This window comes from Pteropus alecto, unplaced genomic scaffold (genome assembly GCF_000325575.1).
Source record: "Pteropus alecto unplaced genomic scaffold, ASM32557v1 scaffold95, whole genome shotgun sequence".
In the NCBI taxonomy this organism is placed as follows: Eukaryota; Metazoa; Chordata; class Mammalia; order Chiroptera; family Pteropodidae; genus Pteropus; species Pteropus alecto.
In genome coordinates, this window is record NW_006441071.1 from 16,644,876 (window position 1) to 16,658,072 (window position 13,197).

General features: G+C 40.4%; 1 protein-coding gene across 7 annotated transcripts in view; it reads left to right on the plus strand.

Moving 5' to 3' along the window:
• Positions 1–13,197, plus strand: part of PIP5K1B (phosphatidylinositol-4-phosphate 5-kinase type 1 beta) — a 285,086-nt gene that overhangs the window by 159,774 nt on the left and 112,115 nt on the right. For all 7 annotated transcript variants that reach the window (XM_015594528.2, XM_015594529.2, XM_006918403.3 and 4 more), the window contains one exon: positions 5,591–5,708. In XM_015594528.2, coding sequence (XP_015450014.1) covers positions 5,591–5,708 — 118 coding nt within the window. The remainder of the gene's footprint in view (positions 1–5,590; positions 5,709–13,197) is intronic.

Genomic DNA, 13,197 nt, shown 5'->3' on the forward strand with positions numbered 1-13,197 from the left:
CTTTGTTCTTTGCACATCAGTGGGAGGGATTGACCATCGGGCTGATTGGTTGCAAGGACTGGAAGTGACTACAGTGGAAGAGCTATTGTGCAAGGCTGACCCTACAGAGCAGGTTTTGCTTTAGCAGGGCTCTGGTGCCTGCCGAGTCTTCCCTTTCTGTGTGTTGTTCGTGGAAGTGGTTGAATGTTGGTCTGGTGTAGTCTGAAGGCTGACCACTGGGTGTGTTGGTTCTGGGGCCTCTTGCAAGGGGCTCTGTTGTAGGCTAAGGTGAGCCACTGCCTATGTCCTGCCTAGGGCCCCTTGTTATGAGCTACAGTGATCTGCAGATGGTTGCTACTTGTGCTGGGCTTAGAGGTGCTTGGGAGAAGCTAAGCCGCAAACTGAGGCAGCTGCTGCTAATGCTGGGCATGGGGCTGCTTAGCAAGAGATAAGGGACACAGTGAGGCAAGATGCTGCTTGTTTGTGGTTTGCAAAACTTTGAGAGATTTTAGGAAAGTCCACAACATGAGCTACGATGGGCTATTTGTATGGAAAAGCTACTGGAAACAGCTTGGGTGGGCCCACAAGTTCAGAGGGGCAGGGTCTCAGGGGATGACCAGGGTGGAGCAAACAGTGTTAGCCAAGCTATTGGAGACAGAGATATGGCACCTGCCTAAGTCTGAATGCTGGGCGAGGGGTGGACTCAACTAAGGAACAGGAGCCCTGCCAACACTTCTGCCTGGGAGAAAGCTGCCCCTCCAACTCTCACCCTGAAGCTAAACAATTCAATTTCCCCCCTTTATGTCCCTGGCACCTTTCAAGCTACTGCCCCAGTGCTGGAGCTTAGAATGAGTGAGTCCTTCAGTGAGTAAGTTCATGTGAAGGTCTTTAAGAGGAATGCCTGGTACTCTAGCCACCCTCTGTCTCATTGAGCCACAATTTCTACTATTTTCCATAGCCAAAAGTTATGGGGACTACTTCTCCTGGCACTGGAACCCTTTGCTGGGGAGCCTTATATGGGGCTAGGACTCCTCACTCAAGGAGTACCTCTGCAGCCGAGATATCCCTCCCAATTTTTAATGGCCGCACATGGATATGGGACCAGCTTGTTTCTCATCTCTGTACCTCCTACCAGTCTCCATGTGGCTTCATCTGTATGGCCTTAGTTATAGGACTTCTTTTCAGCTAGACTTCAGACGATTCTCAATGGTGATTGTTTTGTAGTTTAGTTGTAATTTTGATGTGGTAATGAGATGAAGTGAGCACCGCATTTTTCTTCTCTGCCATCTTGACTTGAACTCCTATGATGGTTAATTTTAAGTATCAACTTGACTAGCCCAGATAGCTGGTCAAACATTATTTCTAGGTGTGTCCATGAGGGTGTTTCTAGAAAAAAATAGCATTTGAATAAGTATACTGAGTAAAGAAAATTTCCTAACCAATTCAAATGGGCATCATACAATTCGTTGAAGGTCTGAAAAAAACAAAAAAGTGGCCGAAGAGCTAAATCATTTTTTGCTGAGCTGAGACATCCATCTTCCCCTGCCCTCCAACATCAGTGCTCCTAGTTTTTGGGCCTTCAGACTCAGACCAGTACTGCCACCATTGGCTCCCCTAGTTCTTCTCAAACCTTCAAGTTTGGACTAGAATTATATTATGAGCTTTCCTGGGCCTCCCACTTGCAGATGGCAGATTGTGGAACTTCTCAGCCTCCATAATCTTATGAGCCAATCCCTCATTAAAATTCTATTACCTAAGTGTTGCTGACCTACTTGTTTTGTCAAGAGGCCCCAAACCCAATTTGAAATCAAGGAAGCTCATTGTATATAAAATGCTGCTTCTAAAATATCAAAGCTCTGGGTCTCAGCTCCAAAACTGGACCCCCTTAAGTGTCCTGTAGATGCCACATAGTTTAACTTCATTGCTTAACACCAAATCCCTCCACCCATGCCACCCAAGATAGCACTTGATTATCCGGCTCTGAAGCTACATATCCAAAGATGAAGTGTTCACAGTACACACAGATGGGAACACCGATGTGGCTAATCAAATTCAGCTTACCTGAGCCAGTATGTAAGGAACTCATGAAGGAGTAATTGGGGTATTTGGGCTGGTCATACCCTGAAGTCTGTAACTGGATCCTGAAAAGGAAAACTAATGGAGGAATTTCAAATTTAAGTTAAGGTGACCCTGTCTGCTTATGACTTTTCCAGTGCCCTGGTGTGGATCTAATCTCCCAATCTTGTTTGCTCCTGGCCAGATTAGGCCATTACTTTCCTTCCCTGGACTTCGATTTCCTTATCTGCTAAATGGGAAATTCCAGATGGCAGATAGTGCTTCCTCAAGCTTCAACATTGTGTAATTCTAAATATCTGACGCCATTAAGAAATGCATATTTTTGGACTCAAGATGAGCACTGGCTTCGGCCTTGAAAATTGAATTCTACTCAGAAGCAGTGAATATCAAAATGACAGAACTATTTCATGATCAAACTTTAACTGCTTCTTGACACAATAAGAGAGAGAGACGTGACAGAGGAAGTACTGTTCTCTATTAGAAGTCTCTTGCTCCTTTTATGGAGTTAACATACCCTTTCTTTTATAACTTGATAGGGATAGTATCATGTATTTGCTTTATTGTGTAGGTTCTTACTTGGCAAAATAAAGTTGGAAATTACACATTGGCCTCCAAATTTTTATTGTTGAAATTTTACCAGCTCATGGGATTTAAACATGTAGAATCACTGCTGAAAACCTTACAGTTGAAATTTCCAAAGGCTTGATTTTATACCGAGATAGTAAAGTGGGTCTTTTCCCCCCAAACACTACATAAATGCATAGAAGAAACGTGATATAAATCTTAAATTGTGAAGAAGTCCGTTCTTCGGTAGACTTAAATTTTGCTGAATAAGTCTCAGTGCTGTACAGTCAGTCTTCAGAGCCTAGGCTCAGGCAAGGAGAGCATATAGAAGTCTTTCGTAGGATCTCCCACTGGCCAATGAACTAAAGTTGATTCCAGTTGTGTTTAACTGTCTTAGCTGAGCATTTCATACATGTGCTGGAGCCTGTGTGCTGGACATCTGTGGGCCAGTGCCCACACTCAGTAGGTCTGCCAGTGCATGACCTCAGAAAGCCCAGGGTGGTGTCTGCTGGCTGATCTTTGCTTGACCTGCTATTTGGTTCTGAGCTCCTGCACTGTAACTCCTGACAAGCTCCAGCTGGGGCCAACAGTCCCATTAATTTGCATTTCCTTGAGAAGAGCTTCATTCATGTCATCCTGGTATTTGTTATTCACTGAAGCAGCTTAATATGCAGAAGCAAACCCTTCTGCAGAGCTGTTTTGGTGTGTGTGTATCAGGTTATGGCTTTTTAACACTATCTTTTAAGAATTTTTTAAAATGTTTTGAATGGTAATACATATAACGGTTTAATCTTCATGATGCTTTTAAAAGGAATACTGTAAAAAGTGTCCCTTTTGTCCCTGGTTTTTGTTTTTTTTTTACCTAATATCCAACCCCAGTGGTCACTGTTACTTAGGGCCCTGTTTATTCTCCAGGATTTTTTATGCATGTACCTACCAAAAATATATTTTTGCCTTTTGTGTGCCATACACAGTATCTGCATCATGCTTTCACTTTTTTATTCTAGAGAGCTTGCCATGTCAATACGTAATAAGCCTCCTGATCTTCTTTTAATAGCTGCATAGCATTCTGACGTGTGGCTGAACCATAACTAATTTGACCAGTTCTATTCTGAGAAACTAGATTGCTTCCAAATCCTTAATGAATAACCAGGTACACATGTCATTCTGTACATATGCTACTTTATTTGTGGCATAAATTATAGGCATGCATTTGCCAAATCAAAGAGTTAGGAACACTTGTAATTTTGACAGAAGTTGTGAAAATATACTCCATAGGAAAAATATCAGTTTACTTTCCCACTAATAGTGTTTCAGGCTGCCAGTTTCCCTTGAGGTGTATCAAAGTTTTGGACTTTTGTGATAGGTAAAGTGGTCTCAGTGACATTTTAATTTGCATTTATTTTATGATGAATGGAGTGGTACATCTTTTCATATGTTTAAGTCATTTATACTTCCATTTCTGTGAAGTACCTAATTATATATTTGGCTGTGTTTTTAATTAACTTTTTGGATTTTTTCTATAGTGTTTATTGGAGCTCTTTATTTTGGAGCTTTTTATAGTGTTTATTGGAGCCCTTTGTGATATGGGGTACAAATAATTTCCCCATTTTGTCATTTTCTTTTTTTTAACTGTATTGTTAACTGATTCTTCATGTGAAGTGTTCACTTCTAGACTGTTTCCCACCATTATACAAATATCCAAATGGATTGGGGGCTCCCCACATGCTAGGCATATGGCCATTCACTTTACCATTCATTTTGCCATTTATTTCTAGAGGTTTAATACCAGGCCTCAGGAAACACAGCTTGTAAATGGCAGAGCTTAAACTTAAACTACAAGGCTACAAGGAGTTAAGAGCATCTTAACTACCACACAAGGTATCCAGTATGATTTAAGAGAATGCAAACTAATCTTAATGTTAGCCAGAAGAACACAGGCTTATTTGTCTATGTGGTATCAGTGAAGATCAGACCAAGATAAACTTGCATAGAGCTTCAGTGTCCCATCTAGAATGTGGCAAAAAGAGATCTTGAACCTCTACATAAAAGTATATTATTCTACTACATTGTTCTAGTTTTTCACAGTGAAAAATTTAAGTACAGAAAGATTAGTTTACTTGTCTGATGTTATATTAAATATATGTAGTAAAAGAATAAAACCAATGATAAACATCATAAACATCAAAATCCAGGCTAGTGGATGCCTCTAAGGAGAAGGGGGGGTATGTTATCAGTAAAAAAATACAAAAGAGATTCCACCAAATGGATAAATTTTATTTTTTAAGTAGCATTTTGGGATCATGGATATTCACTGGTTTATTCTTTGTAGCATTTTATATATCATAAATATAGCAAACAATTTTTCGAAGATGTACCCAGAGAGGGGGAGAAAAGATCATGATATAGTTGGAAATGGAAATCAGGCTTTAAAATTCCTTAAAAAATTAAGGTTTATTTTTCCATAAATATAGATATAAGAAAGACTTTACAGATTTAGATCCCATCCATTTTACTTTGATGGTTGGTCAGATATTTTAAATAATTATTTTACTTATTCCTAGCTAAAAATATTTATCCATTGTTCAAAATTCATGGTCTAAAAAATACATGTTTAAAATTGCTCCATGTACTAAGTCCTGGATCTTATACTTAAAGCATCACAACTATGGTTTCACCAGGGAAGGTGGAATGATTTTCTCAGAAAGGGATGATGAAGAGTTTTCAGGCTGAAGAAACACTGTGATTGGCAGGGAATACCTGCTTGTAGTGGCCCTCACTGAGCTAGCATCTGTTTTTACCTGGTGACCACTAGCCTTTGTGACATGAGATTCAAGAGACCCACTATCAAGGGGTGCTTTTCTAGAAGGGAAATTGACCCAAGACTAGTAGAGCTAGAATTTGAAGTCAGAATTGTCTTTGCTAATGTTTCTCTCTCTTTCTCTCTCCTTTTTTAATATTTTAACTACAGCGAAGGGAGCAATCTGACCCCAGCACATCACTACCCAGACTTCAGATTTAAGACATATGCTCCACTAGCATTCCGATATTTCAGAGAACTTTTTGGTATCAAGCCTGATGATTACTTGGTAAGAACCTATAATTTTCCTTTTCCAGAAATGTGTGATGTAAACATTTGTCTCATAGCAACCACGACAAGTGACTTGTGTCTCTTATTTTATAAAGCTCTAGAGCATAGTAAAAGCTCCAAGTTTTATAATGACTATAAATTTAGCTTCAGAACATGTGATTTGACTACAGTTTTTAACTGATAGCTACAAAATCTGCTATGGTAATTGATATTTAAATAACTGTGGTATTGGTTGCTACTTCAGAGAATTATTCTAACAGATATATTATAATTAGTTCTAAATACTCCTGTGAATTTTGCTGATTGGATTCTATTTGAAAGCCTTCCTATTTTAATTGCCTTATTTATACCATTTATCTCAAAACTGCCTTAGCCCACAACCATTTTTACCTTGACCTACAATTTGAATATCATTTTAAGGAAGCTGGATAGTTTTGTTCTCAGAATCTCTTTATGCAGGCTCTTTTTAAACATGTTTTTATTTGCTGTGAGGGCATGTTTTATCTTTAGACTTGTCTTTTCTCCCTATCTTCCTTCTGGCAGACAGCAGGTACAAACACAACAGCCTTTTTGTGAGGTAGTCTGATATGACCTCAAAGTTTTACTTTATTCCTGTTCAAGAAGTCAGGAACTTCCTTTCTGTGTCAAGAGGAAAAAGGCTTATTTCATAATTTGATCACCGTTAACACCCTGGGGCTCTTCAAAATTGGTTTTCAAGAAGCTTGTAGGATGGATGCCATCTACTATTTATTGTTCATCCCATTCTGAATGATCTTAATAAGACTTGAGCCAGATCCTGGAATAATGCTTTGCAAAGGAAGCATAGCTACATTTGTCACCTAACAGAGTATTTAATGCTCTTATAATTTGGGTATGATGTAAATGATTAAATTCCAAGCCGATTCCATTCTGTGCCGATGACAACCCATGAATGACCCTCTTCTTTATTTGAGCCCTAAGAAAATTATATGACTTCTGCCCAATGAAATAACACTGGTTCCTCGAGACACATTAAGTCTACTTAGAGCTGTGACAACTAAGTAGAAAGTCACTGGGTGTCGTGCTGCCCTTAAATGCGTGCCCATGTAGCTCTCTGCCTCGCCACACTCCTTTAACTTAGATGTCAGGCGCCTCTACCCAGCATCACCAACCCTGCCCCGCTAACCACTCAAGTAAACAAACATACACATTTGAAGAGGGGAGGGGTAATAAGAAAGGTTCTTTGTTTTCTGGCCATGTATAATTGCTGAGAGTCACCGTCATTCAGGAAATGTGTTTGGGGAACCCAGTGGGGTCTTGGTAGAGTATTGAAAACAAGATTGATCCCTCATCTTCTGCCACACATTAGAAATTAATGGGCTCTCCTTATGAATTTACATGAGCTTCTGCCAGCCAAGGAGATGCTGTAGACTTGCATTTCATAAGAGGTCCGGTCAGTATGATGAGAGTGCTGCCTGACTACCCTTCACCTGAATAAGTTTCTCTTTAGCCCTCATGTGGCCATTGACTTCCAGGCTAGGAAGCCTGTACTGTCACTCGTTTTGTCACAGAGTTGCTTTCCTTTGGGAAGGCCCTTTTCTGAACAAATTCTCACACAGCTTACAGTTCCCCTAATGAGCCTTTAAGCTGGAAAAGTTACTTTCATAATGAGGTTAGAGTATTTACAAAGGAGCACAGGAGAATAAGCTGATGGCTTCTGGGAGCAAAAGTGCTCCTTCATGTACCTGGCAAAGCGTAAATTAATCAATCATTGGATACTTTGAACACTTATTGTAAGTAAAATACTTCACTAGTAATTACATGGAGATTCAAAAAGTTATGTCATGACACACAGGAACTTAGAATCCAATTGGAATGATGATTGGTTTGTGTGGGAAAACAACCAATTCTACCAGGCAGTAAATAAACAACTGAAGCAAAACAAATGCTCCAGAATTTTGGGGAGAGAAGGGGTTCTTTCTCTGTTGGATTGATATTGGGATGGCTTCTTATGGGAATGGTATGGTTTAACTGTGATTTTAAAATTACAAGGAATTTGAGTAGGTGGAAAAGAAGGGAAAGATGTTGGAGGGCTGAGGTAGGACTGTGATACCAGAGACACAAATGTATTAAATGTTTAGAAGGACTCCGAATGGGCTAGTATGGTGGGAGGGGACGGTTTTGAATAGGAGTATCAGAAAGATAGGACCAGGTAATTCAAAGAAATGTTTTTTTTCTTAATTATAGAGAGTCAGTGAAATGTAAAGCCTGACTACGTATTTGATGATGTTGAGGAATTATTATTATTATTATTTGTTATTATTATTATTATTATGGTATTTGATGATGTTGAGGAATTATTATTATTATTTATTATTATTGTTATTATTTATTATTATTATTATTTTTTGGCAGCATGATGGTATTGTGGTTCTGTTTAAAAGAAGAGTCCTTGTCTTTTAGAGATGTATACTGGAATATCTGTATTGACGGCATGATGGTATTGTGGTTCTGTTTTAAAAGAGGAGACCTTGTCTTTTAGAGATGTATACTGGAATATCTGTGGATAAAATGATTTGATGTCTGGAATTTGCTTCAAAAGAATCTGAGGCAAGCAGGCAGGGGAGTGGATGTGAGTATAGAGGAAATAAGATTAGCCCTGAGTTAGTAATTGTTGAAACTGGAAGGTAGACACATGGATGTTGATTATATAGTTCTCTTTACTTTTATATATGTTTGCAATTTTTCATAATAAAATAATTAGGGGTGGGGGAGCTAGAACCAGCCAGGTAAGTGTGCTTTTGTTTGATTTCATTTTTCCACCTCCCTTAAGTGTGCACAGTTCAATAACTGGATCCATCTCTGGGACCTGCAAGAAATGGATAAAGGGCAGTAGGCCTATAACTAAACATGGTCTGGTACCCAATGGCTATGGCCACCCACCTGCATGCACTGGGGACACCCACAGCCCAGGACTGAGGCAGTTCCCCCTTTGGTCTCGGAGTTTCTAGATGCTCACCTCCAAACCACCCCACCCAATGATCTGGAGTGTGCTAATTGAGGAAAGGGCCTTTCAGATGACACAACATGCTTCAGAGAGTCAGGTATAACCCTCAGAGACTTTTTAGCCCAACCCTTCATTTCAGATGAAGAGTCTGAGTCTGGGGTCAGTGAAGAGAAATGCCCAAGATGATCCACTCAGATGGGGTCAGAGCCCAGACCAGAAAATGGTCTCCTCATCCCCGTCCTGGTGCTCTTTTTTCTTCATCATCTGGCCTCATGCTTCCCAAGTCACAGGCCTCTCATTAAATGTGGTGTCAAGGTAGCCACTCCATAGCCCATCGAACCGTGAACTGTGATTATCCATTCTGAGAATGCAGCCAAAGAGGTCAAACACCCCTAATAAAGCATATTTTGGAAGAATTAAGCCCAAGTAAAGCACAGAGAAATGAAATAAGACATCCCTTGAAAAACTGTGGGAGGCAAAAAAGGATATGGTGCCAGTCACAAAGTACATCCTGCCATATGTCAATCTGGGGCTCTTTAACCCCAAATTTGTGAAGATATACTGATCTAAATGAGGAAAAGGAAAGGGTAACAGTGTGTAGTGATTGATCACTCTTTAAGATAGGTTTGATATTGGATCCCCTGATAAGTATGTATTTCTCCTTAGTTTTGTGCTGTCACATCTGGATTTCAGCCTGAATTATTCTGTTTACATTCTCAGTACCATTAAAATTCACCATGTGCGTGCTTATTGCAAGTGTCATGTTGAAATGTGCATGATTTGGATTATGAGACGCCACGGTGAAGGTGCTTCTGCATGTTCCACACAGCAGGGTGAACGCTGCTTCTTCCTTATTTGTCCCTAAATTAATGCCTCCCAAGGAGAGGCCAAGGGGCCCCAGAGCCTTTTTTCCCATCTCTGCTTGAGCCACAGGCCTTTGTTTCATTTTCTTCTCCACCAAGTGTCTGGGTATTCCAAAATCCAGTGTGATTTATATGGTGTCTTTTCAGGTTCACCAACATCAATAAGAAAGAGAGCAGGGTGAATATTTAACACTGACAAGGGGAAGAAATGGCAGGAAAAATGACCTCTAGCACACTGCGCAAGTTTACATTGTTAATTTGCCTTGGCAGGACCCAGCTGGGTTGTACTTTGCGTTCTTTCCAGTGGGTATAGTAGGGAGGCCCTGCAGGAAATAAAAGCCAGAGAATTAATACATTTGAACAGCTGGCACAGATGAAAGTGCCTGGAAGGCACATAAAACCCAGGAGTGCACATGGGGTCTTGTCGATCATGGCTAATTAAAATGTTCTTATCTTGCCTCTTATTTGCTCTTAAAAAGCAACATTTCAGTGAAGATTGCTTAGATCGTGGTGACTGAGTTGTAGGGTGAGAAACCATAGAATTATAGATGACAGTGTAATATTCCTGTTGAGTATCACAATGCCAGTTTATTGCACACTAATGTTATGCTAGTAAGTATCCCCCAAAGGTTGTTAAAATGAGTCAAAACAATTTCTTTTCCCCTTCATATTCGTTTATAAATTACATAACAAAGGAGTATTTGACAATTAAGTACCAATGAAGTAGTCTCCATATTATGTCTCTGCTCATAGAAGAATTTGAGACTTTAATTGGGAGCAGATGTTCAGGTCTGAATCGTTTTCTCTAGAAGCGCTTCCTGAATCACCCCCTAATTTCTGTATTTGCAGCCTCTAATTTTCACATTCTTTGTTGTTTGTACTTTCACAACATTTACTCCTATCCATAAAAAGATTCTGAGCTGAGAAGTCAAACCCCACGGAATAAAGAATCAGAATTTCTAGAGTCTGGGATCTACCTTCACTCTTTGAGAGCTTGGGGTCCACACCTTTATTTCCCAAGATCTCAAATTCATAATTATTCAAAAGACTCACCCTTTTTCTTCTCTAAGAATAATAACTCAGTGTATCTTTCAGTAGCCCTCTTGTTGCAGGAGTCAGGCCGAAACCCTCAATACATCCTACGGCACTGCCAGCTCTTTCTTAGCTGCCTGTGGATTATGTGCATTGCAGGTTGTGTGCCTGTCTCCCCTGCATATGACCAGCAATAGCTAAGTGGTCTTTGCCAGAGGTTTCAAAAAGCATCCCCTTTAAAAACTTTCAGCTGCTTTCACATAGGTTGTATTATCTTTTAGAGATGAGATTCCTCAGGCTCCAATATGTTATGTTACCTCCTCAAGGTTACATAAGTAGCTACTGGCAGAGCCATGATTTTACAAACATCAGTTGATTCTGAGTCCCATGCCCTTCCCACTGGTTACCCTGCCACATGGACATTGCATTCATGGCTGGGAAAATGCCCTCTGCTTCCCCTGGGCTTTTATGGCATCCTTTGTTTTCCTACCTTATTCTCAACTCTGCATGAAGGCAGAGGCTCTAAGGCTGTGTAGCAAGAGAGCGTCAAGAAACAAGGCTGGAGAAAGGAGGAGGAGGTAGAAATGGAAGTCGCCTGTGACTTTTAGGAAGGCAGAAAACACTCGCTTCTTTCTTTTCCTGGAGAATTTTCTTTTCCTTATCCACGGTGCTGCTAAAGCAAGATAATTTAAAAGGTGACGTCTAGAAAACTGCCTTTTAATCATTTTTCTCCCAGTTTCTCTCTCCCTTTTCCCTCCCTCCCTCCTCCCCTCTCACTCCTCCTCTCAGACTTTTCTATGATGTGGACTTAGATATTCACAAGACCAAATAAAAAGCTTCGAGAGATGTTCAGCCCTGCTGTTCTCAGAGGCCTTCCTCCTCAGGATATGGTTCTTTAAATCCCTGCTTTTGCTACTCGCCAGGGCTAGTCTGGTCACACACATTGGCCTCCTTACTTTCTTCTCTGCCCTCAGTATTTCTCTGGTCAATAATGTGAATTATTAGTTAATAAACACTGAGCTCGATAACCAAAAATTGCCATCTCTGCTAGTTTTTGGCACTTTTGGTCAGATTTACAGCCCTTCAGTTGTTGGTGGAGTTCGGTCATTTATTTGACAAAAATTATCTAATGCCTACTGTGTGCAAGGCACAAGTCCCGAACTGTATCACAGTATAAGATATTCATAGCTTCAACACTATAGAGTTCTATAGTCTAATGGGAGCTTGGAATAAGTAAACAGGCATTTAAGGTGTTTTGTGGTTACTTGTGATCAGAACATCCAGTGCCAGGAAGCAGTTAATCTAGACTGGCGGAACCAGAAGAGTTTTCTGGAACAAGAGCTGTCTAGCAGACACTAAAAGCCCAAGTCACTGGAACAGCCTCCTCACTGTGCTCCCTGCATCTGCCTTTTGTCCACCCACAGTGGATTCTCAGCAAAGCAGACTGAGTGGTGCTCTGCTCCAGACCCTCCAATGGCTTTCAGCTCTCCTAGAGGAAGAGCCATTGTCCTTACACTAGCCTTTGGCACTCTTGTGTGGTCTGGACAACTCGACCCTTCTGGCTTCATCCCTTGCAGATGCCCCCCCTTTTCATGCTTCATTTTTTTCAATAGCATCACATTCTACTGTATAATTTATTTCCTTGTTTACTGTTTCCTTCTACTAGGATATATACTTCATGAGTGCCTGAGATATTACACATGCTCAATAGATATTTTAAATGTTGAGTGAGTTTATGAATGAATAGTAGTCAACCAGATGAAGGTAGTATAGAGATTATTTCTGGCAGAAGAAAATGCAAAAGCCCAGTAGTCAAGAGTGTGTAGCACATTTGAGAAAAAAAAAAAAGTAACTTTTTATGACTAGAGTTGAAATATAAGGAGGAAAGTGATAAGAGGCTAGAGGTCAGGGCTGGGCCAGTCATGGCCTTGAAAGCTCTGTTATGAAAGTGGAATATTATCTTCTATCTATACTGTGGAAACCACTGAAAGATGTGAAGGCATGGAAGGACACAATCAGATTTGAATTTTAGAAAGATCTTGATGGACAATGTACTGGAGGGGTGGAAAGTGGATAGTTGAGATGAGGTGGGGCTTATGTAGTAATCAGGACATGAAATGATGAAACCATTGAACTTAGGCTGTTGGCAAAAGAGATGGCATGAAGGGGATAGATATAATCAATAGTCTGGTTGTGGGAGGTGAAGAAATGTGAGTCATTAAGGATAAGGCCCAAGTTTCTGGTTTGGGGAACAAAGTGAATAATGTTTCCATTTTCTAAGATAGGGAAAAGAGGAAAAAGATAGAGGTTCATTTGGAGGTGGGAGCAGAGATGATCTAGAGTCACCATGCATGGTTGTGTAGGGTGTACACGGCCCAAGAATACCTGGCCACACTGAAGGAATGGAGACCAGAATCCAGCCCTTCTCCTCACAAACCTTGCATCTTGCCCAGCACTGTATCTGCCAGGAAAAAGAGGCACCTCTTTCTAATTACCACTAAGGCACCGTATGGGCTAACCACAGCCCTGAGAAGAATTGGATTTTGAACTTATAGCATGTGAAATGTTTGTGGTATATCCAAATGGGAATATCTATTGAAAAGGTA